This window comes from Ammospiza nelsoni, chromosome 32 (genome assembly GCF_027579445.1).
Source record: "Ammospiza nelsoni isolate bAmmNel1 chromosome 32, bAmmNel1.pri, whole genome shotgun sequence".
Taxonomy (NCBI): Eukaryota; Metazoa; Chordata; class Aves; order Passeriformes; family Passerellidae; genus Ammospiza; species Ammospiza nelsoni.
In genome coordinates this window covers 2,434,295-2,460,695 of record NC_080664.1, presented here as the reverse complement: position 1 = coordinate 2,460,695, position 26,401 = coordinate 2,434,295, and the positions used below count along the sequence as shown (strand labels likewise).

The window sequence follows — 26,401 nt, the reverse complement described above, 5'->3', positions numbered from 1 at the left end:
CTGGATCGGGGCAGCCGGGCAGGCAAGGCTCGCCGCAGGCCTTGATGAGATGGCGGTGGCTGCAGCGCATCGCTGCAGGCTGCACGAGGATGGCCCCGGCAGCAGGGCTTCGCCACCCCGGGAAAAAGCCGTGCAAACACGGTTTTGATTTCCTTCTTAAATATGTCATCACAGAGGTGTTACCAACCTCTCCAATTGGGCCAGCAGCATGTCCATCTTCACAGTCATCAGAGATTGCCTATGTCAGACATGGTGGAAGCTTCCAGGTGCTTCTCATAGAAGCCACACCTGTGGCACCACCACCACCCCCGCCAAAAACCAGGCTGTGCCAAACCAACACATCTCCATCCTTGTTCCCATCCCATCCCCTCCTCCCTATCATCATCCTAGTGTCCCCATCACAATGGCACTATCACCATTCATGTGTCCCAACCCATCCAGCTGTCCTGATGCCCCTCCAGGTGTCACTGTACCCATGCCCCCTGCGGTGCCTCCAGAGCTGGCCAGGGTTCCAGAAAGTTCCCGCACTCAGGGCAGAGGTGGAGCCGCTCTCGGCCATGGGTACGGTAGTGTTGTCGCAGGTTGGAGCCGACGCTGAAGCTCTTCCTGCATTCCCTGCATGTGTACGGCCACTCCCAGGTGTGCATCCGCCGGTGCTGCACCAGCGCCGAGCTCTCCCCGCAGCGCTTCCCGCAGTCCCGGCAGCCGAAGGGCTTCTCCCCGGCGTGGATGCGCCGGTGAGTGGCAAGGTTGGAATTCTGGCTGAAGCCCTTCCCGCAGGCGCTGCAGCTGAACGGTCGCGCCCCAGTGAGGGGGATGCGGTGCCGTGCCAGGCCCGAGCTCCAGCTGAAGCCCTTCCCACATTCCCCGCAGATAGTGGGGTGCAGCCCGGCCCCTTCTGGCCTCAGCAGCTCCTTCACGGGACTTGGTCCCCCCACAGGGGGCCTCGGGGGCTTCCGACATTGCCAGGCCGGGCCAGGATGGGCTGTGCAAGAAGAGGGTGGGCGCTGGTAGGGCAAGGACAGGAGCTGGGGCCCACAGCCACTGCTCCATCCCAATGACACCGGCCCTTTCCAACTGGCACCTGCTCCAGGCCCTCTGTCTCAGCTTGCTCCCACTGGTACCTTCATCCTTCTTTCCATTTTCCATCCTCTCTTCCCCTTTTCCTTTCCTTTCCCACATTCTCCATCCTATTTGTACCTGCTCTATTCCCACTGTCCTTTACCCATCCTCTTTCTCACCTTTCTCCTGCTCCTCTTCCCCTTTTCCCATGCTCTTTTCTCTTTCCTTTTCCCATCCTCGTCTGCTCCATCCCCTCTCACATTCTCCATCCCCTCTTCCCCTTCTCCACCTCCTCTGAGCCTTCTCCATCCCTTTTCCCTCTTCCCCATCCCGGTTGCCACCTCCTCCCTCCCCTTTCCTACCCCTATCCCTATCGTATTCCAAAGCCAGAGTTCACTTCCCCCAGCTCCCCACTGCACATAGACAAGGATCTGGGATTGGGGTGCAAGGGGGGACAGGGACTGGAACAGACAAAATCACTCTGGAACACAGGGATGAACTTGGGGTACCCAGAAAAATCCCTGTACCCCAAAATCAGGACACCCTCATGCCATGGGTTTGGGGTAACCCTGCACCCCAACACTGGGACATCCCGATACGTGAGACTAGGACATTCTCACACCCCAAAATCAGCACACTCCCATCCCATGGGACTGGATATCCCTGCATCCCAATATTAGGGCATTCCCGTGCCATGAGATTAGAACCCTGCACCCTCAAATCAGGTGATACTGACCTTTAACTCTGGGATTGTGGTGCTGCCATACCCGGGGATCAGGGCACCCCCATGCCCTGGGATTGGGGTACCCCATTCCTGTACCCCAACCCTGGGACACCCAGATTCCATGGGAACAAGACATCGCTGCACCCCAGTTCTGTGGCTCCCTGGGCTGTGGGATCAGGGCACCATCTTACCCTGGAATTGCCACAGTCCCATACCATGGGAACAGGGCACCCTAAACCATGGGCATAGGACAACCCCACATTCCTGAGATTCCCATATCCTGGGATTGAGGAACCCCCAAACTCCAGGATCAGGGTACCCCATTCCATAGCACTGGGACACCTCCGCATCCCTGGAGCACCCACAGACCCTGGAACTGGCGTACCTCCAGGCCACAGGAATGTGACACCCCTGTATCCTGGGGCATGGAAAAGGGGAATATATTGGAACTGGGGTACCCCCACACGGTGGGTGCAGGATACTGTCACATCTCTGTCCCCCCTTACCCTGGAATTGAGGTACCCCTGTGCCATGGGAATGGGCCACCCCAACATTCCCAAGATTCCCTTACCCTGGGATGGGGTCACCTCCATACTCTGGGATCGGGGTCCCTCCACACTGTGGGACCAAATCCCCCCCCCCCCCCCATCCCTGGGACCGCCCGAGACCCGGGTCCCTCCCTGAGGTTTGAGGTCTCCCTGTACCACAAGGGCAGGGTCTCCCCCATTGCAGGTCCCTAAGGGAGCCCAGAAAAAGCACCCACCCCCCCTCCACCATTCCAGGGGGCCCCCTCAGAACCTCTTACCGTGGCCAGAGGCCTCTTTGGCAGGAGGTGGAGAGGTCTCATCTGTGGGGGGGGCCTCGAGCAGTGCGGTTTCCCGGGCATCCGTGGGGCCGGGGGGGTCTCGGGGGGCCCTCCCTCCCCAGCGTCCACTGCCGCCGTCCCCTGGAGGGAAGGACCCTGCCGGGGGGGAGAGAGGGGGCAGGGAGAGAACCGGGGTGACCCGAGGACACCCCACGGGGGGGCCGCTGCCGCCCCCAAGGGAGGGTTCGGTCTGCCCGAAGCCCCTCCGTGCCCCTCCTGACGCTGGGGTCACACACACAGTGACATGATGGCACTGCCCTCGTCCCACCCCACAGCCCCTCCCATTCCCCCACGGAGGAGCCCCTGTATCTGGGGGGGGGTCGCTCCCTCTCGCCCCTCCTCCCTCAACTCAGCAATCGCGGGTGAGGTCTCGGAAGGGGAAGCGGAAAAAAGAAAGGACACGGCGGGGGCGAGGGGAATTGCCCACTCTCCGTTTGGGGGGGATGTCCCCGGTGGCACTCACCGCTGTTGGGGAGCACGGGGGGCTCAGGGGCACCGGACGAGGCCGGGCGAAGGGAAGCGCTCCCGCGCGGCCGCCAGTGCCGCAGCGTGCTGGGGGCGGGAGGCCTCCGACACCCCCAAATCCGCCCAGGGCGACCCCCAGGAAACGGGAGCCAACCTCCCACCAAAAAAAAAAAAAAAAAAAAAAGAAAAGAGGGAGGAACAATACGGACCCTCCCACCATCGGTGGTGGGATGGACTCGGGGCAGTCGGGGAAGGGGTGGCCAGGTCAGCCTGGCTGGGGGAGGCACTGGGGGGACACTTTGGGGGCGCTGGGCGATGTGGGGGATACACGGGGATATGGGCACTACTGACTGGGGGGATTGGGATACACTGGGGTGACTGCGGAGCCTGGGGGACACTGGGGTGTCAGGGATAATGGAGAGAATGGGGAATTGGGGGATTCTGTGGGAACTGGGGGTAACTGGGGGGATTGGGGAATACTGGGCAGACTGGGAAACTGGGGAGCTGGGGAAACTGGGAAATTGGGGGGATACTAGTGCGCCTGGGGACCACTGGAGGGTGCTGGAGGACTGCGGTGGACTGGGGTGAGTTGGGGGATACTGGAGGGACTAAGGAATTGCAGGGACTACTGAGGGCTTACTCAGGGTTACTGGGGGGAACTGGGGGCATGGAGGGGCTGGAGAATACTGGGGGGACTGGACCATTGGAAAGACTTGGGGGACTGGGCGTACCAGGGGACTGGAGGTTTACGGGAGAGACTGGGGAACTGGAGGACACCGGGGGTTTGAGGGATTGGATGTTACTGGTGGTACTGGAAGTGACTGAAGCACTGGGGGGATGGAGGATTATTGAGAGATAACGGAAGCACTTGGGGCCCTCGGGGCTGGACACTGAGCCCAAAATTCACTCGCAGCACCCCTGAACCGCCCCGGAGCGCCCAAACGACGCTGCGGACTCCGCTCGGGACGGCCCCAGGCTGCCCCCGGGCAGGACGCGCCCCGGGCAGGACGCGCCCCGTCCGCTCAAAGCGGCCGCGCTGCCTTACCGCGGCAACTGCTGGCGGGACAGGAGGCCACGCTTCCGCTCCTCACATACGGAACAAAGGTGGCGGGAACAGAGCGCGGTGAGAGCGGGGCGGTGGCGGGAACAGAGCGCGGTGAGAGCGGGGCGGTGGCGGGAACAGAGCGCGGTGAGAGCGGGGCGGTGGCGGGAACAGAGCGCGGTGAGAGCGGGGCGGTGGCGGGAACAGAGCGCGGTGAGAGCGGGGCGGTGGCGGGAACAGAGCGCGGTGAGAGCGGGGCTGTGGCGGGAACAGAGCGCGGTGAGAGCGGGGCGGTGGCGGGGGGAGAACGAGAGGCTTGAGGGAGAGAACGGTGCGAATCCGGACTAGGGAAGTACCGAGGGCGCCGCGAGATCGTGGGGACCCGGAAGAAAGGGCACCTGGCACACGGCGGGGACATCGGGAGGAGCCAGGAAGGAGTGGGGCCATTGGGGTGACACTGGGGGTCCCAGCCCCAGGGCTGGGGGGCCACTGGGGGGAGACTCTGCGGCTCAGGCCCAGGGCAGGGTGGGGTGCTCTAGGGGGATGCTGGCAGCGTTCAGCCCCTAGCGTCCCCCTAAAGAGGACAACGGGGGCACCAGGAAAACCCTCGGGGCGGGCGGTGACCCATCTACCCCCAATTTATGGAGCACAGCGTGGCCCCTTTCCACCCACACCCCGAATTTTTTGGGCCCAGCGGTGCCCCCTTTGTCCGCCACTCTGTGGGCTGGGTGGTTCTTCCTCTAGCCCAGCCCTTGTGTCCCAGCAGTGACCCCATTTCCCCGTGGGATTTTCTGCCCCGATGGCGAGAGATGAGCGGGCAACGCTGCTGGAGGTGCACCAGGCGCTCTCGGAAGAACAATTCCAGAACCTGAAGTACCTTCTGGGAAGCAAAATTCCTGACGGGCTTGTGCTCCAGGCATCGCGCCCTGAGTTGTGCCTGATCCTCCTCCAGCGCTTCCCGGGGAATTCCCTGCGTGAGATCGCCAGGATCCTGCGGCAGATTGGCCGCTCCGACCTCATCCAGCGCTTCCAGCTGCCCCTGGAAGAGCAAATCCCGGAGGAAAACCCCAGGGAACCTAATAGGGACACCCCCAACGGGACCAGGGATCCCACTTCAGGACAGCATCCTGGAGGGATTCCAGCTCCACCCGTGAATCCCCGACGCTTGACAGAGAAGGATTTGATGAGAGTTGCCAAAAGATTGGGAAAAGAGTGGCAGGAGGTGGGAATTCTGCATCTAGGGCTGGAGCAGAGCAGGCTGGACCAGATCCAGGAGGAAAATCCGAACAATTCCACTATGAGGAGTTTCGAGATGCTGCGGGATTGGCAGCGGCGTCAGCGAGAGGAAGCCACGGCGTCCCAGCTCCTAGCCTGCCTTGAGGATGCCCACCTTGATCCCGAAATCCTCAACTTCCTCCGGAGCCTCCAGGGGAATTGAGGGACCCCCAAACTCCCTTCCTGGGGGAGGGGAGTGTGATATCAAATTCATATAAAATTGAGACCATTAAATGCTCTTTTATTCCATGAGTGCTGAGTTTTAGGATCAAGTCCCAAGAACATCCATCTTTACTCCTGATTTAAAGATCCCAGAAGGAAGTCCAGGCTCTGCTCCACTTCCTCAGGGATGGACACAGCAGGTTTTGCAGTACTTTCCCAAGAGTTTTTTGCATGCTGACAGATCCTCTTCCCTACAAATTCCAGCCTCTGGAGCTTCAAGAAGCCATGGCAATGTCAGGAGAGTCACAAGGCTACTACATGCTGATCCCAGAATCCACAACCTCCTCTGGAGCTTCCAGGGGAATTATGGGACCCCCTACACCCCAAACCCTATTTTGAGGGTGGGGTTATATCAAATTATTATCAGATCAAGACCATTAAATGGAGTTTTATTCCATGAGTGTGGAGTTTTGGGGTCATTTCCAATTTGGGATGAGGGGAGGAAATCAAGGATCTGCTCCTCTACCTCAGGGATGGGGGGAAGGTTTTGGGGTCTTTCACTGGGGTTTTTGGGAGTGCTCACAGATCCCATCCCAATTCCTGTATCTCATCCAGGAAGAAGTCCAGGTCCTGGCGGGTGACAGCAGGATTGGTGATAATCGGCCAGAAGAAGTTGACGTGGGATCCTTGGGGTTGGTACCCCACCATCATGGAGCCCCTCCGGATCATCTTTTCCTTGATGGCTGGGGCCACCTAGGGGGACACACCATTTCAGGAGGATTTTGTTTTTCTTTTTGGGTGATTTCTGGGGATTTGGAAGGCTGTTGGAGGTGGAGGGAATTTGGAATTCTGGGCTCACCTTTCCCAGTTTGTCCCAGAATTGCGGGCAGTTCTCCTGGCCCCGCAGGCTGGGTGGGATGAACCAGAAGCAGAGGTTGATAAATTCTGGCTGCAGGAAGAGGAAGGAGATCATGACCCTTCACCCAATTCCCAGAATCTGATAGGGATTTGCACTTCCAGAAATTCAGCCATGTGTATTTACTTGTCTGTGGTTGGAACCTCCAGGATTTAATACTCCAGGATTTAAACCTCCAAAATGGAAACTTCCAGGATGATTAAACTCCAGGATTTCAACCTCTGGGATTTCAACCCCTGGGGTGATTTAAATCTGTGGAATTCCAAACTGCAGGATTTCAGATTCTGGGATTCAAACCTGTGGGATTTGTCCTCAGGGATTTAAACCTCCAAGACTTAAACTTCTGGGACAATTCAAACCTCTGAGATTTCAGCCTCTGGGATTGAAAACTCTGGAATTTAAACTTTGGGGATTCAAACCTTTGGGATTAACCGCCAGGCAGTTAAAGCTCCAGGATGATTTAAACCCGTGGCATTCCAACCTCCAGGACTTTTAGGTGTCCATGTCCCCCATTCTCCATTCCACCATCACCCTTACCTCCATCACCAGCTGGAATCCCTCCCTCCTCTTCACCTGCTCCAACAGATACCTGGGGACAGCAAAGGGGTGAAGCCAAGTTTGGGAGGGTGGAGGGTTCCCCCTGATCCTGGGGCTCACCGAGAGGCACCGAACGCCCGCTCCACTCGCTGTGCCAGCCCCCGGGTCCCCACGGCTTTCCAGAGGATCCAGAGCTTGAGGCCGTCGGCGCGGCGGCCGCACTGGGGGCTCTTGTCCCCTGTGTCCAGGGACACGTCGTAGAACTTGTCCCGCTGGAACAGGTACGAGGCCCCCACGCCATGGCAGCGCTGCAGGAGCCCCTGGGATGGGCAGGGGGCACCAGAATTAATGAGGGGGCCCAGGAGGCATCCTAGGGGCACAAATTCAGGATGGGGGGCACCTACGGAGCTGTCACGGAGCAGGAATGCTGAGCACTGCAACCCCACCATCAACAGCTTGTGGGGGTTCCAGGTCACTGAGTCAGCTCTGGTGGGGGGGAACAGCAGAGTTTGGGGGGGGCCCTCTGGGGAAAAAGGGTATCCCCAAAAGCTCAGAGGGCAGGTGGGAGTCTTTTGCGGGGGTAGGGGGAAGGACACACCTGTGGATGCCGGCAAGGAGATGACGGAGTTGGGGGGACAGGAGGGCGCTGCCCCCCCATGCTGCCTGCAGGAAAAGGGGGATCAGCACGCACAGGGGGACCCCCAAGCCCCCCCAGCCAAGCACCCCAAACTCACGTCCACATGCAGCCACAGCCCGTGGCGGGCACAGACGTCGGCGATGGCGTCCAGCGGGTCGAAGGCGCCCAGGAAGGTGGTGCCACTCGTGGCACACACAAAGAGGGGCTCTGAGCCCTGGAGGGGATTAGGGAGGGGTCTGGGGATATTGGAGGGTGCTGGGGGCATGGAAGGGGGTAGAGGGCAGGGGAGCACAGGGAGTCAAAGGTGGCCAAGATGGTGGCACAGAAAAAGAAGGGGCTCCGAGCCCTGGGTGGGCATTTGGGGGGACTTTGATATGGCTCAGGAGGAAAGCTGTGGGGGGCTGGAGGATACAGGGGGACTTTGGGGGTGCAGGAAATGGGCTACAGAGGGATTTGGGGCAGACAGGCAACTGACTTTAAGGAAGGGCAGGAGGTCTGGGGAGGACAGGGGACATTGGGTGCACTGAAGAACTGAAGAGACAGTGGGGGGACATTGGAAGACATTCAGGGTTTTTGGGGGGACATTGGGGGACATGGAGTGTGGTTTATGTACATGGGAAGGGCTTTGGGAACATTGGAGAGGCTTTGGAGACTTAGAGGTGGGGACATGGACTTTGAGGGAGCTTTGGGAACACTGGGAAGGCCGTTGGGGTTACTGCGGAGCCATTGGGGAGTTTGAGGGCCTTTGAGGTGTGCAGCCTCTCCTGACCTCAGCTTTCACCCTCTGGATCTCCTTCTCCAGCTCTTCCGGGATCATCTTCCCCCTGAAGGGAAGGGATAGGGATGGATACCTGCAGGAATCCCCTGACCTGGGGTCCCTCGGGACCTCCCAGCACTCACCTCTCATCTGTCCGCACCAGGTGAACGTTGTCCGTGCCAATTCCCAGGAGAGCAGCTCCTTTTAGGATGGAGTAATGGCTCTGGGCAGGAAAACAGGACCGGGATTGGGGGGACCCCAGGAATCAGATCTGGGGTCACCTCAGGGACCAGACTTGTGGTAACCCCAGATTTTGGGTAATCTCAGGGACCAGACTTGGGGTGACCCCACGGGCCAGGTTTTGGGGTAGCCTCAGTGACACCAGGTTTTGGAGTGACCCCATGGATCAGGTTTAGGGCAACCTCCAAGGATCAACTTTGGGGCGACACCAGGATCAGTTTTTGGGATGACCCCAGGTGAGCCCCTGGATCATGTTTTGTGGAGGTCCCAGGGATGACATTTGGAGTGACCCATGGGATCAGGTTTTGAGTGACCTCAGGTGGCCACATTTGGGATGACTCAAGGAATCAGGTTTTGGGGTGACCCCAGGAATAGGGTTTGGAATGACCCCATGGATTAGAATTGGGATGACTCTGAGGATTAGGTTTTGGGGTGACCTCGATCCCCCAGTCCCACCTCCTGGGATGCAAACAGGCCCAGGCGAGGCAGGTCCCAGTTCCCTCTGCTGCGGCTCTCTGGGAAACGCCGGAATCGCGCCATGTTCATGGCCAACATGTTGGACATAGAGCCCCCTGCCCAGGACAGGGACCTCCGTTTCACCCCCAGGGCACCACGGACAGGCTGCCAGGGGCAGAGGGGGGACAGGGATACCCCTCGGGAAGGGTCCGGGATACCGGGAGCGAAGATGCCATCGCCGCTGCTCCACCCCACGAGCTCCCGGAGCTTGGCCAGGACCTGCTCCTCCATCAGCACCAGCACTGGGGCCACTTCGTATGTGTACCCGGAAGGGCCCAGCAGCAGTCGGGGGGGTTCCCCTCCCCCTGAAACCTCAGAACCCCAAACAACTTCCCCAGAGCCTCAGCACCCCAAAACCCTCCCTGCAGAAGCCCCCCTCCATCAACACTGGGGGCTAGATCAGGGCAGTCAGCACAGGGTTTTGGCAGGTCCTTTCTCATTTGGGCTCCTCAACACCCCCAAAACCCTCCCTCCAACCTTGAGCAGCCCAAAATCCTCCCGCCAGCACCTCCCCCTCCATCAGCACCAGGGGCTCCTTGCAGGTGGATCTGGGGGAGGGGAGGGTCATGGCAGCTTTTTGAGGGGTCTCCCCATGCGCCAGCTGCCCTTTGGGAGTGTTGGGGGCTCACGGGCTCATGTTGAGGGTCTCGGTGAGGAACCGGCCAGCCAGGGCATGGTGGTCCACAGTCCAGCCCCAAGAAAAGCTGGTTGAAGAACCAGTTTATTTATTTGGCATGTTTACTGCTTGATTTGTGGTTTGGTGGTCCTTTTGGGTTTTTTCTCCCCCTGTTTTTAGAGTGAAGTAGGTGAATGAGGCTAGTTGGCCCATGATGATGAACGGGTGTTCTACTGGCTGACTGCCTACTAAGGTTAGAATGAGGATATTAGCGACTAGGGTTCACAACCCTTGTTCAGGGTTCAGGGATAGAGACCTGCCTTTGTTATTTTATTGGGCCAGGTGTGGGTTTATCTGTTTGTTACTTAGCTATTTTCTGGCCAAGTTTCAAATCCCTGTCCCCTCCCATCGTGTTGTTAACCCCTCCTATCCCAAACTGTTCCCTTCCCTTGAAGTCCTTCATTGGTTTATATACCTTGTATTCCCCACCTTGTGTTCCACCCCCAATTCTCCTGATTAGCTAGAGATTCTATCCTCCCCTGAGACCTGCCCCCCTTTATAAGCTGTTGTTTGCCCCCAGTTTGTGGTCCTGGGACCTTGGGGAGGGGGTTTTTGCCATCTAAAAACGTTACCCAGAGTTCTACCCCAGGCCCGTGCTGTGGCCCATTTGTTCCACGCTGCGCCTCCACTGGTAGCTGGGATAGTGTGGAGCCCAAAAGAGGGGGACTGTAGCCCACCCCCGTCACCATCCAGCCGGGATGCGCGACAGGGGGTGACCTGGGGGAACACAGAGGGGACAGAGGGTGGTCAGGGGAGGACATGGGGGGGGGCAGGGAGAGGCAGGGAGAGATATGGGAGGGGATAGGGGCAAATGGGGGGGAACATGAGAGGGTTAAGGATGGCACGTGGAGGGTGGGACACGGGAAGATAAGGGGAGGGCCTGGGAGGTTCCGAGGAGTCATGGCAGGGTCAGAAGGAGACTGGGGAGACAGGAGGAGGATATGGAGGACGGAATGAGGGGGTGTGAGGAAATGGGAAAATGGGTGGGCAGAGGGGATACAGGGGAATCAGGGGATGCACAAGAGGGACATGGAGGATGGGGGGACAGGAAGGATTGGGGGTGGGTAGGCAGAGATCAGATGGGACTTGGAAGGAGTTGGAGGTATATGGGGAGGGTCAGGGAGTGGATGCAGGGGGAAATGGGGGGGCATGGGGGCAGTCAAGCGAGATGCAGAAGATTGGGGTGTTATGAGTTTGAACGAGGCCAGATTTTGAGAAGGAAAAAGGCTCTCGTTTATTAAAACAAACTACAGAGGACGGGGAGTTTGACATAAGCCCAAACTCCCATGCAACAACCCAAAGATAACGTGTCCCAAACACGCTGGGTTCTCCCCCAAAAGTAGGTCCCTCAGAAGGAGAAGAACCCCAAACCCAACCGAAACCCTCACTTTATAACCTCTCTCAGGTCCAGGATTGGTGGGTGTTGGATCTGCACGTTGATTGATTGTTTTCCCGTGTTCTCATTGGTCCATATCAATATTCATTCTGGACCAATCATTTTCTTGGGGCATCGAATGATTGCTCAAGTCCCCTGTCCAATCACCTCCCGACCCCCTTCGACTATCACCCCCACCAAACCCTGGACCTGCCCTCCCCAGGACCCACAACAAACACCCATCAAATCACCCCAAAAGAGCAATTCCAACCCAGCCCCAATTCAACACAAATTGAACACCATTTATAACAACTTCCCCCCTAAAACTTTGATCGGGCTTTAGCCCGCATCAGCATGTCCAACATTTTCTTAATTAGTTTCTTCTTCAATGGTGTATAGTTGTCTCAATTTCTGGTATTGCTTGTACATCTCAGGGGCTGACTTGGCAATCTCTGAGTTCTCCGCTATTTCCACTCCATTTTCTTGTAGTAGCAGCTTTCTTTCATTAAACATGGTTCATAAACCCCATGTCTTATCTTTCTTTCAATCAGTCTCTTTCCTGAACAGATTAATTTTTCTTTCATAGGGCATTCCCCCATTAACTTCTGTTTGAAATTCCCTATATTTTCATATAGCCAATGTGTTTTTCCATCTTCTATACAGCTGGTGAATGACAAAGAGTTGAAGCAATTGGGACTCGGATTCGTGCGGGTTCTAGGGACAGCAGTCCAAGAATCTCCTGCACACAGAGGATAGTGGCATTTCTGAAATGGCAGTGGGGGTCCGGTACAAGCTACTCTCCCAGCCATGTCTCCCCTCCACAGAGGATCAGCGACTCTGTGGTAAGAATATAACCTCATCCAGTCTTGCCCCCCCGCTTTCCTTGTTTATTTCTGTGAGATTCTTACCAATTACTGCTGCAGGAGTCTACCTTCCCTTTTGTATCAACCTGTTCCTTCCGTCTTTTAGGGGCAGATTGCTAGAGGCATGGGAGAATGCTCTATCTTTTCCTGGATCTCAGGATCTGTATTAATAAATACCAGAGATTAAAATACTTCCTTCACAACTCATATCATTTCACCCCCCCTAAATAGAGAAAAAAAAAGTTACAACTTTCAATTAGTTATTTTACAATAAATCTAACAAAGTTCTATTATAACTCATAACTTATTTGTCTTCTTATGGTGTTTCTGATGTCTTCTTCCTTAGAATCAGCTTGGTGTTACTTAGCTGAGGTCAGAGATAGCCCCTCGGGTGCTGAAACTGGCCCTTTCACTCGGGTGACAAGTGTCCATCCTGCTCCTGTGTTTGAATAACTGTTTCGCTAAAACTTGGAATGGACCTTCCCACTTTGGGATTAATGGTTGTTCTCTCCAGGTCTTGATAAATACCCAGTCACCAGGTTGGAATTTGTGGATTTTGAAATCAATGGGAGTAGCTTGAGGAAGATATCCCTTAATTCTTCTAAAGTGCAGGTTGTAGTCTTGATATATTTTCTCACACCCCATTCTCCTTCTTCATATGTTCTCACATCTCCTGAAGTTGTTAAGAATGGTAAACAAAACATAATTTCATATGGTGGCACTCCTATATTTGCCCTTGGTTTAGTCCTTATCCTCATTAGTGCCAGAGGGAGACATTTCAACCAATTCTTCTTTGTTTCTTCTGTTAATTTTGTAAGAGTTATCTTAAGAATCTGATTCATTCTTTCTACCCTCCCAGAACTTTGGGGTCTCCATGGAGTGTGAAATTTCCAGATGATATTTAGAGCATTCATTAGTTGTTGTAATATCTTAGCTGTAAAATGAGGACCTCTATTGGAGTCAATAGTATCAATTATTCCATATCGGGGTATGATTTGTTCTAATAAAATTTTGCTTACAGTCTCTGCAGTTCCTTTCGTTGTTGGATATACCTGCACCCAATGAGTCAGATGGTCTATCATTACTAGTAAATACTTATACCTTTGTAACTGTGGTAATTCCGTAAAGTCTGTTTGTATACATTGAAATGGTCTTTTTGCTAACTCGCTTCCCACTGGAGGTAATTTTCTCATTATTTTTCTATTTATCTTCTGACATGTCATACATTCTCTGGTTATTATTTTGGCAATTTCCCATACCCCAATACATACATAAGTTCTCATAAAATGATCGCACAAAGCTTGAGTGCGCCGATGGGTTGAGACATGTAGGTCCTCTAATATCTTCCTAGTTAATGCTCTAATACTTGTCTACCCTCTGGCATCCTCCATTCTCCTTTTTCATTTTGGTCCGCACCATGTTTTAGTAACTCTTCTTGTTCTTTCTCATTAAATGTAGGGATCTCCTCCTTTCCTCTATCATCATCATCATTCTCATCTCCTATTTCATTTAGTTTGAGGACCTTTTCTGAATTCTCCACTGTGGCCCTCTTTGCAGTTATATCTGCCAAGTTGTTCCCTTTTATTTCTCTAGTATCACCTTTTTGGTGTCCTTTTGTATGCACCACTGCAATTTCTTTAGGCCCTTTCAAAGCTTCTAGCACTGCTCTTATGAGGCCTTCATGAATCAAGGTTTTTCCTTTTCAGTAACAAATCCTCTCTCCGCCCAGATTTTCCCAAAGGTATGTACTACCCCATAAGCATATTTAGAATCAGTGAATATAGTGCCATTCTTTTTGTCCAACCATTTCACTCCTTTTAATAGTGCATCAATCTCACAACACTCTGCAGACCAATTCACAGGAAGCTTTCCTTTTTCCACAACTGTCATTGTATATCCCTCTACTATGGCATATCCGGATACTCTTTTCCCATCAACTACTTGTGATGAACCATCTATAAAAAGTATTTCTCCCTCAGATAAAGGTTGTTCTAATAGATCCTCTCTGACTTTTATCTTCAAATCTATAGTTTCGAGACAGTGATGTGGCAATTCTTCCTTTGGTTCTCCATATAAGAACTGCACGGGGTTCTGAATTCTTGTTGTAGCTAATTCTATATTTTCACTGTTGTTTAAAATCAATTCATACTTTAAAAGTCTACTGTCTGAAATCCACTGACATGCTCTCCTACTTACGATATTTTTTAAATCATGGGGAGTATATACCTTGATTTTGTTACCTAATGTTAACCTGTAACCTTCTTCTAGGAGAACTACAGTGGCAGCTACTGCTTGGAGACAAGGAGGCTGACAGCGGCGAGGGAAGACAAGCAATCAGTTAATATGATTGGTAAAGCAAGCTTCAGCTTATTTTGAGTACAACGGAACTTTTGTATGTTTCTATTCATTATGCGTACTCATCGTTAGTTCATTGGTTTAAAGCAAAAAGTTACATTACATACTCCTCTTCCTTTGTGGTTTCTAACACAGGGTTCTTCCTCATTCTCGTTGCTTTTACTTTCAATTTTTATATTGCAAAACCTCTTTTCTTCTTCATTTTTACTGCTGTCCTTGCCCTTTCGACCTTGTCAGCATAACACAGCACACTTTGCAATCTCCTTATCATGGCGTGCAGCCTAGTTATGTCAAGCCAACATGGGGTTTGCTTGTACAACATTTCAAGGGACCCATGGCCCTGTTTATCCAGCCATTCTTCCACAATAGGCCAACCTCTGACAACCGAGTCTGATAATTTTGAGATGTGGGCAATGGGCTTCCGCACTCCACACCATTCTTGTACAACGACACCATAAGCTATTCCTTCTTCTACATTAGCAAACAGTTCAAACAGTCTATTCAAATCCGGTAAACTTAACGCTGGGGCATTTGCTAATTTTTCCTTTAATTCTTCCAGCTGCTTCTCATCATCTTCACTCCAATTTATAGGCTCATCTTCAACCAATTTGTTATATAGGAATTTAACTAACTTTGTGTGTCCATCTATCCATCATTTACAGTATCCAGTTAATCCAAGTAATTTCCTTACATCCGTTTTTGTTGTAGGCGCTGGTAAGAATAGTATGCCCTGAATTCAATCAGCATCTAATTTCTTGTATCCTTTCCCAGTTATGTGACCCAGATCTTTTACTTCAGGTTCAACAAACTGTAACTTCTTTTTGGATACTTTTAACCCTTTTCCCCCCAGGAAGTTCAGTAGATTAACCGTTGTTGCTTGTACTTCCTCTCTTTGTTCCCCAGAAATCAACAAATCATCTACATACTGTAGAACCTGGGAATTTCCTTCGGGTGTAAATTGTTTTATGATTTCTTATAGAGTCTGGCCAAACAAATTTGGTGACTCTGTGAATCCCGGAGGTAAACTTGTCCATTGCAGCTGTTGTTTCCTCCCAGTTTCCTCATCCTCCCATTCGTATGCAAACCATTTTCTACTTTCTTTTTCAAGTGGGCAGGACCAAAAAGCATCTTTCAGATCTATAACACTAAACCATGCATGTTTTGATGGTACTTTGCTTAATAAATTGTATGGGTTGGCTACCACTGGGTATCAGGTAATTGTTTACTTATTTACTTCTCATAGGTCTTGGACTAACTGATATGTACCATCTGGTTTCTTCAGAGGCAATATAGGAGTGTTATGTGGGGACATACATGGTTCTAGAATTCCTTCTTCAATCAGGTTTTTAATGACAGGTGTCAGTCCTTGCTTCCCTTCTATAGAAATTGGTTATTGTTTAATTCTTATTGGAGGAAGGTTGGGTTTCATTTTTACTTCTGCAGGTGGAATGCTTAACAGTCCACCCTCTTCTGCCCACACCCTCGGATTTATGGCCTTTTCATCTTCCTCCCTCAAAACCATCATCTTTACTACCATATGTTCTCCCTCAGGTACTACTATCTTTAATTGCACCTGTAAATCCCGGCCTAGAAGGTTAGAATCTAATTCTGGCAAGTATAGCAGGTCTGCAGAGCCTTCTCTGAAACTTCCTTTTATAGACACTTCTTCAATGATGGGTACTTCCAAAGGGTTGTTTTCAGCCCCTCTAACTTTACATGTTCCGTTACTTAGTTTGCATCCTTAGGGATTTTTGAAACACTTGAACGATCTGCCCCAGTGTCAACTAGAAATTCAATTTCTTCACTCTGAGGGCTAATTTCTAAGTTTACCAGAGGCTCCTTTTGATGACCAATATCATCCCTCAGAGCGTAGAGCCCCTGACACCCCTAGTCATCTCCTGTTTGCCTCTCTCCTAGGGTGTCCTGTTCTTGTGCGATGGCTTCACCTATTCTTTCTTTTCTACAAAAATTCCTGGTGTGTCCCCTTTCTCCACAATAAAAACATATGATATCGGCCCAAGGTGGTCTTCCTTCCACCCAAGATGTTCTGCTATCTCTATTTGGCTCTTTCTTGCTACTTGGTTGTACTTTGAATTCACCTCCTCGAGGCCCTGCGTACTCGCCTTTTCTCACTCCTGTCAATTCACTACTTCTGAACCCTGCACTTTCCCTAGCCACTGCTACCATGATTTTTGCTTTTGTCCTGGTCTTTTCCTCCTCCCTCCTTAAATATACTTTTTGTGCCTCCCATAATAACTCGTTCATTCCTTTTTCTTGCCAATCATCCAGCTTTTCTAATTTTCTCCTGATGTCTACCCAAGCCTTTGTTACAAATTGAATTTTGACTAGGACTTGTCCTTCTGGACTGTCTGGATCAACACTAGAATACTAGAATACAATTCAAAATTTCTTTTAAATGTCTCTAACCAGGCACTAGGTGACTCATCCCGTTCCTGATGGCTATCAAATGCCAGTTTAGCATTATTTGTTTTACGGACAGCCTCTCTTATCCTTCTTATAATTAGGGTTCTATATTGTCTCATACTTGCTCTTCCCTCCTCCTGATTTGGGTCCCAGTTGGGTGGATTGAGAGGCATCTTCTCTTCCCCTCTGGGACCACCTCAATTCTCCCTCTCCCAAATTTTCATGCCTGCTGCACTAATCATTTGTATTTCCTCTGAGGAAAAGAGTATTTCTAAAATTGAATTTAATTCTTCCCATGTGTAAATATTGGGTCCTAGAAATTGATCTAGTTGCTGTGAGATGCCTATGGGATCTTCTAATAAAGGTTTAATTTCTTTCTTAAAATTTCTAACCTCAGAGGCCGTGAATGGGGCATTCACAAAACCAGTACCACCTCTGGCCCTCCCCATAGGCACTTCCCTTAGAGGAAACAACTTTTCAATTCTCCCACCTTCATCTTGAATTTTCTTTGCTTGGAACCTTGTATTATATTGATGGCTTTCTACATGCTTATCTGGTTCAATTAACTTCTTTTCCTCTATATCTTTACAACAACAGGCCCTTTTCACTCCCTGACCTTTTGTTCGCAAACTTTCCTCCTGCTTTTGACTCTCAGTATGTTGGGGTATGGGGGATAAATAAAAAAGGAATGTTTTGTTATGTTCCAGAAATAAGAATAGAGGAAGAGGTACTTTGGGTTGTCGGTTGAAATATGGAGGAAAAATAAAGAGGGGTATTTTGGAAAGTTTTGGGAGCCAAGACTGGGGTATGGACACTCTGAGTGGTACTAGAGACCGGTGTCTGGGTACTTGAGGAACTGGAGGGAATCTGCAAAACTGAAGGAGTACTAGAATGGGCAGGTTCTGGTATATTTGGGAAAGGAGATGATACAGAAGAAGGGATGCTGGGAGCAGGACAACTTGAATTAAAAGGTTGAGGTGATTTTAAAACTCCTGTGGGAGTAGATCCTGAAATTGCATCCACCTCATGAGATGGTACTGAGGGGGTACAAGGTTGGAGGGGGAGGAGGAAGGTGGTCTATAGGAGGAGTCAGAGGAGGAGGTAACGGGAGGTAATCTAAGGGGGATGGATACTCTGAGTGTAATCTAAGGCATCAGGAGGGGGAGGCAGAGGAAGATGGTCTAAAGGATCCCACCTCCTTTCTGGTAGCTTAGTTTCTTCTTTTTCTTCTTCTCTGGATACCTTATATCCTTTTATTTCCTCTTCCTGTTTCTCCCTTTCTAACCAACATTTAGCATAACTAATCTCTTCCTTGCAAGGTTCTACCCAGGTATTGACATATCTATTTAAAGCTGTACATAGCCATCTTTCTTTTGTCCCGTACCAGGACAGGTCCTTCAGCAATACTCTCTTTAGGCCATATTTCTGTACAGTATCTCATAATTTTTATTTTATCTAGATCCTTCATTCCCTCATAAGTATCCCAGTTTATTAAAAGTTCACCTAAAGGACTACTAGGAGGTATTTACTTAAAAACTTCCTTCCCTTTTCTCTTCCTGCTAGCACTTTTTCCAGCACACTGTCCCATCTTTAACTAGCAATTGGTATCCAATTACAATTTAAAAAATATATATTATTTTCTAAATTATTTTTTTTATTTATTTATTTTAATTTTTTTAATAAGGGATAAGTATTAGTTATTAATGAGGAAGAGAAAATAAATATTAATTATTGTGGAAAATGTATTAATAATGGTTACTTTTAAAAGTTCCTTATCGTAAGAGGCAAGACAAAGATGGCAACTTTTAAAGAAATGTTTGACCTGGGAAACGAAATAAATGTGGTAGCTTTGGTGGGAAACAAAACAAAAAAATGGTGACTCAAAGAAATATTTAGTATGGGAAACAAAATAAATATTGCAGTTTAACAAGGGTTTCGGAATAAAAATGTCAATTGAAATGAACATTTATAACCTAAGAATAGTGAAATATCCAAATTAATTCAAAAAAGAAATGTAATAGCTATTGTCTTAGCTGGAAAACTAAACAATAACGATGGCTATTTCAAGAAATTAAGCAACTTACAACCACTTGCTCAACCAAATACAAAATAGACGCAGAGAGCCACTTACTCAACAGAAGACAAAATGGCCACTCTGAAATAAACCACCTGCTCACCCGAATACCAAATGACCACAGCGAGCCACTTGCTCAACAAAAGACAAAATGGCTACAGTGAAACGAACCGCCCGCTCAACCAAATACAAAATGGCCGCAGCGGGGTCTTATACTTGCCCTCCCTGAGTAGCAGTCGGAGGACTTTCAGCTTGTCCTCACCTCCAAACCTCACTCTGCAGAGATCTCGACAACTCATGTACAATGGGCTTCCACTGGAGAGGCTCTGCCTCTTGAATTTTGCCTTAGCTTAGACAGGTTCTAACATCCCCTTCAGCCCTAGTGGCTGAAAGGGCCCTTCCATAGCAGGGGGCCCACCTGCCTGCTTGAGGGCCACTGCACCTGTGAAGTTTAGGCCCCTCAGCTACCCCTACGACCCCCTGATGGGATCCCAGCTCAGGGTCCTGAGTCTGTCCCCCTCTGCAACCCCCCCAGTGGGATCCTAGCTCAAGGGCTCCCTAACTCTCTTACGCTGGGCACCCTCCCCTTCCCCTGTCTCAGAAAGGGGCACTCCCCTATACAGTGGCTACTTTGTCTGGCAGTCTCTGTATAGGAGTTTTTCTCCCACCCCTAAGGTCCTAGTTCCTCAGAGACTAGACTCCCCTGCTCTACCTCTGAGGAACAACCCTCCAGGTGATTTGGGCTAGTGGTCAGAGCTTTTGCCCCTTACTCTGGGCAGTCTAGCCCACTAACACCCTCCTCTCAAGGCCAAGGGCCCAAATCACCCCTTGGAGCCTCCACTCACTGGAGGAACGGGCGCCTGAGCAGGTAAGGGTGGCTAGAGGAGGGTACTCCTCGTCTCCCCTACTCTAGGGGTCCCTAGAGGTACACGCACTCAACGGCTGCAACACTCGCTTCCCCCACACACTTGCTTCGGGAGTCTGCGCTCACAGTCCCTGTCTCAATCACGCACATTCACTTCGCACCCCCTCGCACCTTAAACCCCACTCGCACTGCTCAGGGGCAGTGTGAGGCCCACTCCCTCTCGAAGGGCTCTCACCTTTTTGGGCTGTTGTGTCCTCTGCAGCCTTGGGTATAGGCAGCAATCCCTTCTGCAGTCCGACGTAGTCAAATCTCTGGCAGCCAAAAAAGGTGGCTGGACATATCTCCCAGGTCCTGAGCTACCCCAGACCAGTTTGGGGCGTGGGCTATCCCTGATGAGTCCCCAGAAGATGTTATTATGAATTCGAACGAGGCCAGATTTTGAGAAGGAAAAAGGCTATTGTTCATTAAAACAAACCACAGAGGACAGGAGTTTGACATAAGCCCAAACTCCCATGCAACAACCCAAAGATAACAATGTCTCCCAAACACACTGAGTTCTCCCCAAAAAATGTAGGTCCCTCAGAAGGATCTGTGTGTTGATTGGTCCCTGTGTTTTCCGGTGTTCTCATTGGTCCATATCAATATTCATTCTGGACCAATCATTTTCTTGGGGCATCGAATGATTGGTCAAGTCCCCTGTCCAATCACCTCCCGCCTCCCTTCGACTATCACCCCCACCAAACCCTGGACCTGCCCTCCCCAGGACCCACAACAAACACCCATCAAATCATCCCAAAAGAGCAATTCCAACCCAGCCCAAATTCAACACAAATTGAACACCATTTATAACAGGGGAGACATGGAGGGGAACATGGCAGGGGCCACAATGTTTGACACTGTCAGGCACCAGGGGCCACACTGGGAACCGCTGGGCCGGAGTGAGAGCGGCCGTGCCCAATGCAGTTTGTGCAGGGCTAAACTGGGAGGCACTGGGCCTGCCCTGGGGCTGAACTGGTGTGCACTGGTGTGTACTGGGAGCGCACCGGTGCGGACGCTGAAGCGCAGCACATCCCGGCAGCGCTGCAGGAGCCGCTCCTGCCCCTCCCCATCGCTCCGCAGCTCCAGATCCAGCAGGTCCCGCAGCTCCTGCAGCTCCTTCCAGTCACACACCTGGGAAAGCACTGGGAATGACTGGGAACGAGACTGGGAATGGGACTGGGAACCGCAGGGGGAACGGGCTGGGAATGATGTTGACAATGGGAATGGGACTGGAACCAGGAACCAGAATGGGAATGGGACTGGCACCAGAACTGCAAACAGAATGGGGAATGGGAATGACAATGGGGCTGGAAGTGGGACTGCAAATAGGACTAGAAATGGAAACAAGATGGGGAACAAGACTGGAAATGAGAATGAGACTGCAACTGGGACTTACTCTCATTTCCAGCCCCAGTGCCACTCCCAGTCCTATTCCGAGTATAAGATTGGGAAGGGGACTCAGAATGGGAACAGGACTGGAAACGCGAACGGGACTGAGAATGGGATTGGGAATGGGACTAGCTGTTGGAACAGGGCTGGAAGCGGGACTTGTATTAAGAACAGGATTGGGAATGGGAATGGAACTGGGTTTCAGAATGGGAATAGGACTGGGAAAGGAGCAATATTGTGACCCTCACCCCCTTCCATGTCTGCTTCCAGTCACATGCCTGGGAATGACTGGGAATAGGATTGGGAATGACTGGGAAGGAGAATGGGATAGGGACGGGGACAGGGAATGCCTGGGAACAGGACAAGCAATAGGGACAAATCGGGAACCCCATCCCCTGCCAGGGGGCTCCTTCCAGTCACCTACCTGTGGGGACAGGAATGGGATTGGGATTGAGAATGGTACTGGAAACAGGAATAGGATGCAATGGAACTGGGGACCCTCCCTCTCAAGTGCCCCAGTGTCCCAACCTTCTGTGTCACATCTGTGCTCTTCCGCACGCCCTCCTCCAGCAGGATCTGGAACACTTCCTGCAGGAATTCCTCCCCAGCGGCCGTGTCCAGGCCAGGACATTCCAATGGGATGCTGTCCCCAGCTCCAGAGGGCTCAGCCATGGCAGGAGAACACAGGGAGACCCCGAAGTGCAGCAGGAGGGACCCTGGAATTGGCAGTAGTCGGCAGGAGTGGGGGATCCCAGGATGAGCTCCTCCTGGAAGCAGATAACCTTGGGATAAAGCGATCCTGGGACAAGGATCTCCTGGGATAAGGTGGTCCCAGAACGAGGTGATTGTGGGATAAGGATCTCCTGGGGTAAGGTGATCCCAGGCTGAGCTTCCCCCTGTGATGAGGTGCTCCTGGAATAAGGCTCTCTCAGGGTGAAAGTCTCCTGGGATACGGCGATTACAGAATGATGTTCTTCTGGAATGACGTAGTTCTGTAACAGGATGATCACATTAGGTGTTCCCAGGATGGGTTTCTCCCGGCATCAGGCTCTCTGGACTCACCTCTCCTCTCACCTCTGCCAGCTGCAATTTTCCAAGATCAGGTGCTGCCAGGAACAGGTTCTCCTGGGATTAGATGATCCTGGGACCAGGCTTTCCCAGCTCCTCTCTCTTCCCTCCCCAGGATGGAATTTTCCTCTGGTCACATCGCCAGGGGCAAGGAGCAAAGTCCAGGACTCGGGAAGGAGCCCCGGAGGGTTCTGGGGACAGGGGGAAGGGTTAGGACTGTGCCCCCGGATCTGTGGGAAGAGTGGTGACCCCATATGACCTCCCACTCCCAGTGTCCCCACAACCCATTCCCAGTGTGGCCCCCACCCATTCCCAGGGTCCCCAAACTTATTCTCATTGTCCCCCCTGTCCCCAGTGTACCCCCCACCTGTCCCTGGTGTCCCCCCATTACTTGCAGTGTGTTCCCCCACCAGTGTTTGGTGTCCCCCATGTCCTGTGTCCCTACACCCATTCCCAGTGCCCTTCATTTCCCGTGTACCCCAAATCCCAGTACCAGTGTCAACAAGTTCCACCAGTCCGAAGATTCCTGCAGGATCCCGCAGCACTATGTTGATTTTGTCTAGGTTCTGCATCAGGGAGCTTCTCGTTGTCCTTCCACTGTTGGCCATACAGCCCTGCTGCCATTGCAGGGCAGTGGCGGCCGCCGCAGTGCTGGTGCTATTTAATGCCTCTCCTCGTGCAGGGTGCTGGGAAGGGGACGCTGCTGCCACTGTCCCTGCCCTTTCCGCCGGCAGTGCAGCTGGATCGGGGCAGCCGGGCAGGCAAGGCTCGCCGCAGGCCTTGATGAGATGGCGGTGGCTGCAGCGCATCGCTGCAGGCTGCACGAGGATGGCCCCGGCAGCAGGGCTTCGCCACCCCGGGAAAAAGCCGTGCAAACACGGTTTTGATTTCCTTCTTAAATATGTCATCACAGAGGTGTTACCAACCTCTCCAATTGGGCCAGCAGCATGTCCATCTTCACAGTCATCAGAGATTGCCTATGTCAGACATGGTGGAAGCTTCCAGGTGCTTCTCATAGAAGCCACACCTGTGGCACCACCACCACCCCCGCCAAAAACCAGGCTGTGCCAAACCAACACATCTCCATCCTTGTTCCCATCCCATCCCCTCCTCCCTATCATCATCCTAGTGTCCCCATCACAATGGCACTATCACCATTCATGTGTCCCAACCCATCCAGCTGTCCTGATGCCCCTCCAGGTGTCACTGTACCCATGCCCCCTGCGGTGCCTCCAGAGCTGGCCAGGGTTCCAGAAAGTTCCCGCACTCAGGGCAGAGGTGGAGCCGCTCTCGGCCATGGGTACGGTAGTGTTGTCGCAGGTTGGAGCCGACGCTGAAGCTCTTCCTGCATTCCCTGCATGTGTACGGCCACTCCCAGGTGTGCATCCGCCGGTGCTGCACCAGCGCCGAGCTCTCCCCGCAGCGCTTCCCGCAGTCCCGGCAGCCGAAGGGCTTCTCCCCGGCGTGGATGCGCCGGTGAGTGGCAAGGTTGGAATTCTGGCTGAAGCCCTTCCCGCAGGCGCTGCAGCTGAACGGTCGCGCCCCAGTGAGGGGGATGCGGTGCCGTGCCAGGCCCGAGCTCCAGCTGAAGCCCTTCCCACATTCCCCGCAGATAGTGGGGTGCAGCCCGGCCCCTTCTGGCCTCAGCAGCTCCTTCACGGGACTTGGTCCCCCCACAGGGGGCCTCGGGGGCTTCCGACATTGCCAGGCCGGGCCAGGATGGGCTGTGCAAGAAGAGGGTGGGCGCTGGTAGGGCAAGGACAGGAGCTGGGGCCCACAGCCACTGCTCCATCCCAATGACACCGGCCCTTTCCAACTGGCACCTGCTCCAGGCCCTCTGTCTCAGCTTGCTCCCACTGGTACCTTCATCCTTCTTTCCATTTTCCATCCTCTCTTCCCCTTTTCCTTTCCTTTCCCACATTCTCCATCCTATTTGTACCTGCTCTATTCCCACTGTCCTTTACCCATCCTCTTTCTCACCTTTCTCCTGCTCCTCTTCCCCTTTTCCCATGCTCTTTTCTCTTTCCTTTTCCCATCCTCGTCTGCTCCATCCCCTCTCACATTCTCCATCCCCTCTTCCCCTTCTCCACCTCCTCTGAGCCTTCTCCATCCCTTTTCCCTCTTCCCCATCCCGGTTGCCACCTCCTCCCTCCCCTTTCCTACCCCTATCCCTATCGTATTCCAAAGCCAGAGTTCACTTCCCCCAGCTCCCCACTGCACATAGACAAGGATCTGGGATTGGGGTGCAAGGGGGGACAGGGACTGGAACAGACAAAATCACTCTGGAACACAGGGATGAACTTGGGGTACCCAGGAAAATCCCTGTACCCCAAAATCAGGACACCCTCATGCCATGGGTTTGGGGTAACCCTGCACCCCAACACTGGGACATCCCGATACGTGAGACTAGGACATTCTCACACCCCAAAATCAGCACACTCCCATCCCATGGGACTGGATATCCCTGCATCCCAATATTAGGGCATTCCCGTGCCATGAGATTAGAACCCTGCACCCTCAAATCAGGTGATACTGACCTTTAACTCTGGGATTGTGGTGCTGCCATACCCGGGGATCAGGGCACCCCCATGCCCTGGGATTGGGGTACCCCATTCCTGTACCCCAACCCTGGGACACCCAGATTCCATGGGAACAAGACATCGCTGCACCCCAGTTCTGTGGCTCCCTGGGCTGTGGGATCAGGGCACCATCTTACCCTGGAATTGCCACAGTCCCATACCATGGGAACAGGGCACCCTAAACCATGGGCATAGGACAACCCCACATTCCTGAGATTCCCATATCCTGGGATTGAGGAACCCCCAAACTCCAGGATCAGGGTACCCCATTCCATAGCACTGGGACACCTCCGCATCCCTGGAGCACCCACAGACCCTGGAACTGGCGTACCTCCAGGCCACAGGAATGTGACACCCCTGTATCCTGGGGCATGGAAAAGGGGAATATATTGGAACTGGGGTACCCCCACACGGTGGGTGCAGGATACTGTCACATCTCTGTCCCCCCTTACCCTGGAATTGAGGTACCCCTGTGCCATGGGAATGGGCCACCCCAACATTCCCAAGATTCCCTTACCCTGGGATGGGGTCACCTCCATACTCTGGGATCGGGGTCCCTCCACACTGTGGGACCAAATCCCCCCCCCCCCCCCCCCCCCCATCCCTGGGACCGCCCGAGACCCGGGTCCCTCCCTGAGGTTTGAGGTCTCCCTGTACCACAAGGGCAGGGTCTCCCCCATTGCAGGTCCCTAAGGGAGCCCAGAAAAAGCACCCACCCCCCCTCCACCATTCCAGGGGGCCCCCTCAGAACCTCTTACCGTGGCCAGAGGCCTCTTTGGCAGGAGGTGGAGAGGTCTCATCTGTGGGGGGGGCCTCGAGCAGTGCGGTTTCCCGGGCATCCGTGGGGCCGGGGGGGTCTCGGGGGGCCCTCCCTCCCCAGCGTCCACTGCCGCCGTCCCCTGGAGGGAAGGACCCTGCCGGGGGGGAGAGAGGGGGCAGGGAGAGAACCGGGGTGACCCGAGGACACCCCACGGGGGGGCCGCTGCCGCCCCCAAGGGAGGGTTCGGTCTGCCCGAAGCCCCTCCGTGCCCCTCCTGACGCTGGGGTCACACACACAGTGACATGATGGCACTGCCCTCGTCCCACCCCACAGCCCCTCCCATTCCCCCACGGAGGAGCCCCTGTATCTGGGGGGGGGTCGCTCCCTCTCGCCCCTCCTCCCTCAACTCAGCAATCGCGGGTGAGGTCTCGGAAGGGGAAGCGGAAAAAAGAAAGGACACGGCGGGGGCGAGGGGAATTGCCCACTCTCCGTTTGGGGGGGATGTCCCCGGTGGCACTCACCGCTGTTGGGGAGCACGGGGGGCTCAGGGGCACCGGACGAGGCCGGGCGAAGGGAAGCGCTCCCGCGCGGCCGCCAGTGCCGCAGCGTGCTGGGGGCGGGAGGCCTCCGACACCCCCAAATCCGCCCAGGGCGACCCCCAGGAAACGGGAGCCAACCTCCCACCAAAAAAAAAAAAAAAGAAAAGAGGGAGGAACAATACGGACCCTCCCACCAT

The 26,401-nt window shown here is 53.0% G+C and overlaps 3 protein-coding genes across 4 annotated transcripts; 1 reads left to right on the top strand and 2 right to left on the bottom strand.

Annotated features, from left to right (window-relative positions):
* Positions 1-227: 227 nt before the first annotated feature.
* Positions 228-26,401, bottom strand: LOC132085732 (zinc finger protein 239-like). Its single transcript, XM_059491161.1, has 5 exons — positions 26,391-26,401; positions 26,187-26,275; positions 23,624-24,050; positions 529-810; positions 228-288 (listed from the first exon to the last, which is right to left on the bottom strand). The coding sequence occupies exons 1-5, from the start codon at positions 26,399-26,401 to the stop codon at positions 228-230; spliced, it is 870 nt and encodes a 289-aa protein (XP_059347144.1).
* Positions 3,361-6,055, top strand: LOC132085762 (uncharacterized). Of its 2 annotated transcripts, none has more exons than XM_059491201.1 (3): positions 3,361-3,380; positions 4,030-4,239; positions 4,925-6,055. In XM_059491201.1, the coding sequence occupies exon 3, from the start codon at positions 4,958-4,960 to the stop codon at positions 5,594-5,596; it is 639 nt and encodes a 212-aa protein (XP_059347184.1). In that variant the 5' UTR covers positions 3,361-3,380; positions 4,030-4,239; positions 4,925-4,957; the 3' UTR covers positions 5,597-6,055. The 2 variants fall into 2 exon arrangements, with proteins under 2 accessions (XP_059347184.1, XP_059347185.1); XM_059491202.1 differs by having other exon boundaries at positions 4,922-6,055.
* Positions 6,029-22,410, bottom strand: LOC132085757 (cysteine sulfinic acid decarboxylase-like). Its single transcript, XM_059491195.1, has 16 exons — positions 22,333-22,410; positions 21,787-22,250; positions 20,874-21,000; positions 10,564-10,591; positions 9,837-9,884; positions 9,357-9,472; positions 9,139-9,254; positions 8,586-8,665; positions 8,455-8,509; positions 7,783-7,899; positions 7,647-7,711; positions 7,453-7,534; positions 7,169-7,368; positions 7,049-7,100; positions 6,455-6,544; positions 6,029-6,348 (listed from the first exon to the last, which is right to left on the bottom strand). The coding sequence occupies exons 2-16, from the start codon at positions 21,928-21,930 to the stop codon at positions 6,175-6,177; spliced, it is 1,494 nt and encodes a 497-aa protein (XP_059347178.1). The 5' UTR covers positions 21,931-22,250; positions 22,333-22,410; the 3' UTR covers positions 6,029-6,174.

Bases quoted from the DNA above. Each gene is read 5' to 3' on its own strand.
- LOC132085762 (XM_059491201.1), top strand. From the start codon at position 4,958: ATGGCGAGAGATGAGCGGGCAACGCTGCTGGAGGTGCACCAGGCGCTC.
- LOC132085757 (XM_059491195.1), bottom strand. From the start codon at position 21,930: ATGGCTGAGCCCTCTGGAGCTGGGGACAGCATCCCATTGGAATGTCCT. The intron at 7,900-8,454 runs GTCAGGAGAGGC...AATCCCCTCCAG, and splicing joins TCCAGAGGGTGAAAGCTGAG to GGCTCAGAGCCCCTCTTTGT. The intron at 6,545-7,048 runs GTAAGGGTGATG...CTCTTCCTGCAG, and splicing joins GATTCCAGCTGGTGATGGAG to CCAGAATTTATCAACCTCTG.
- LOC132085732 (XM_059491161.1), bottom strand. The intron at 811-23,623 runs TGGCCGAGAGCG...CCGCATCCCCCT, and splicing joins CGACAACACTACCGTACCCA to CACTGGGGCGCGACCGTTCA. The intron at 289-528 runs GTGCGGGAACTT...GTGGTGCCACAG, and splicing joins CGGCTCCACCTCTGCCCTGA to GTGTGGCTTCTATGAGAAGC.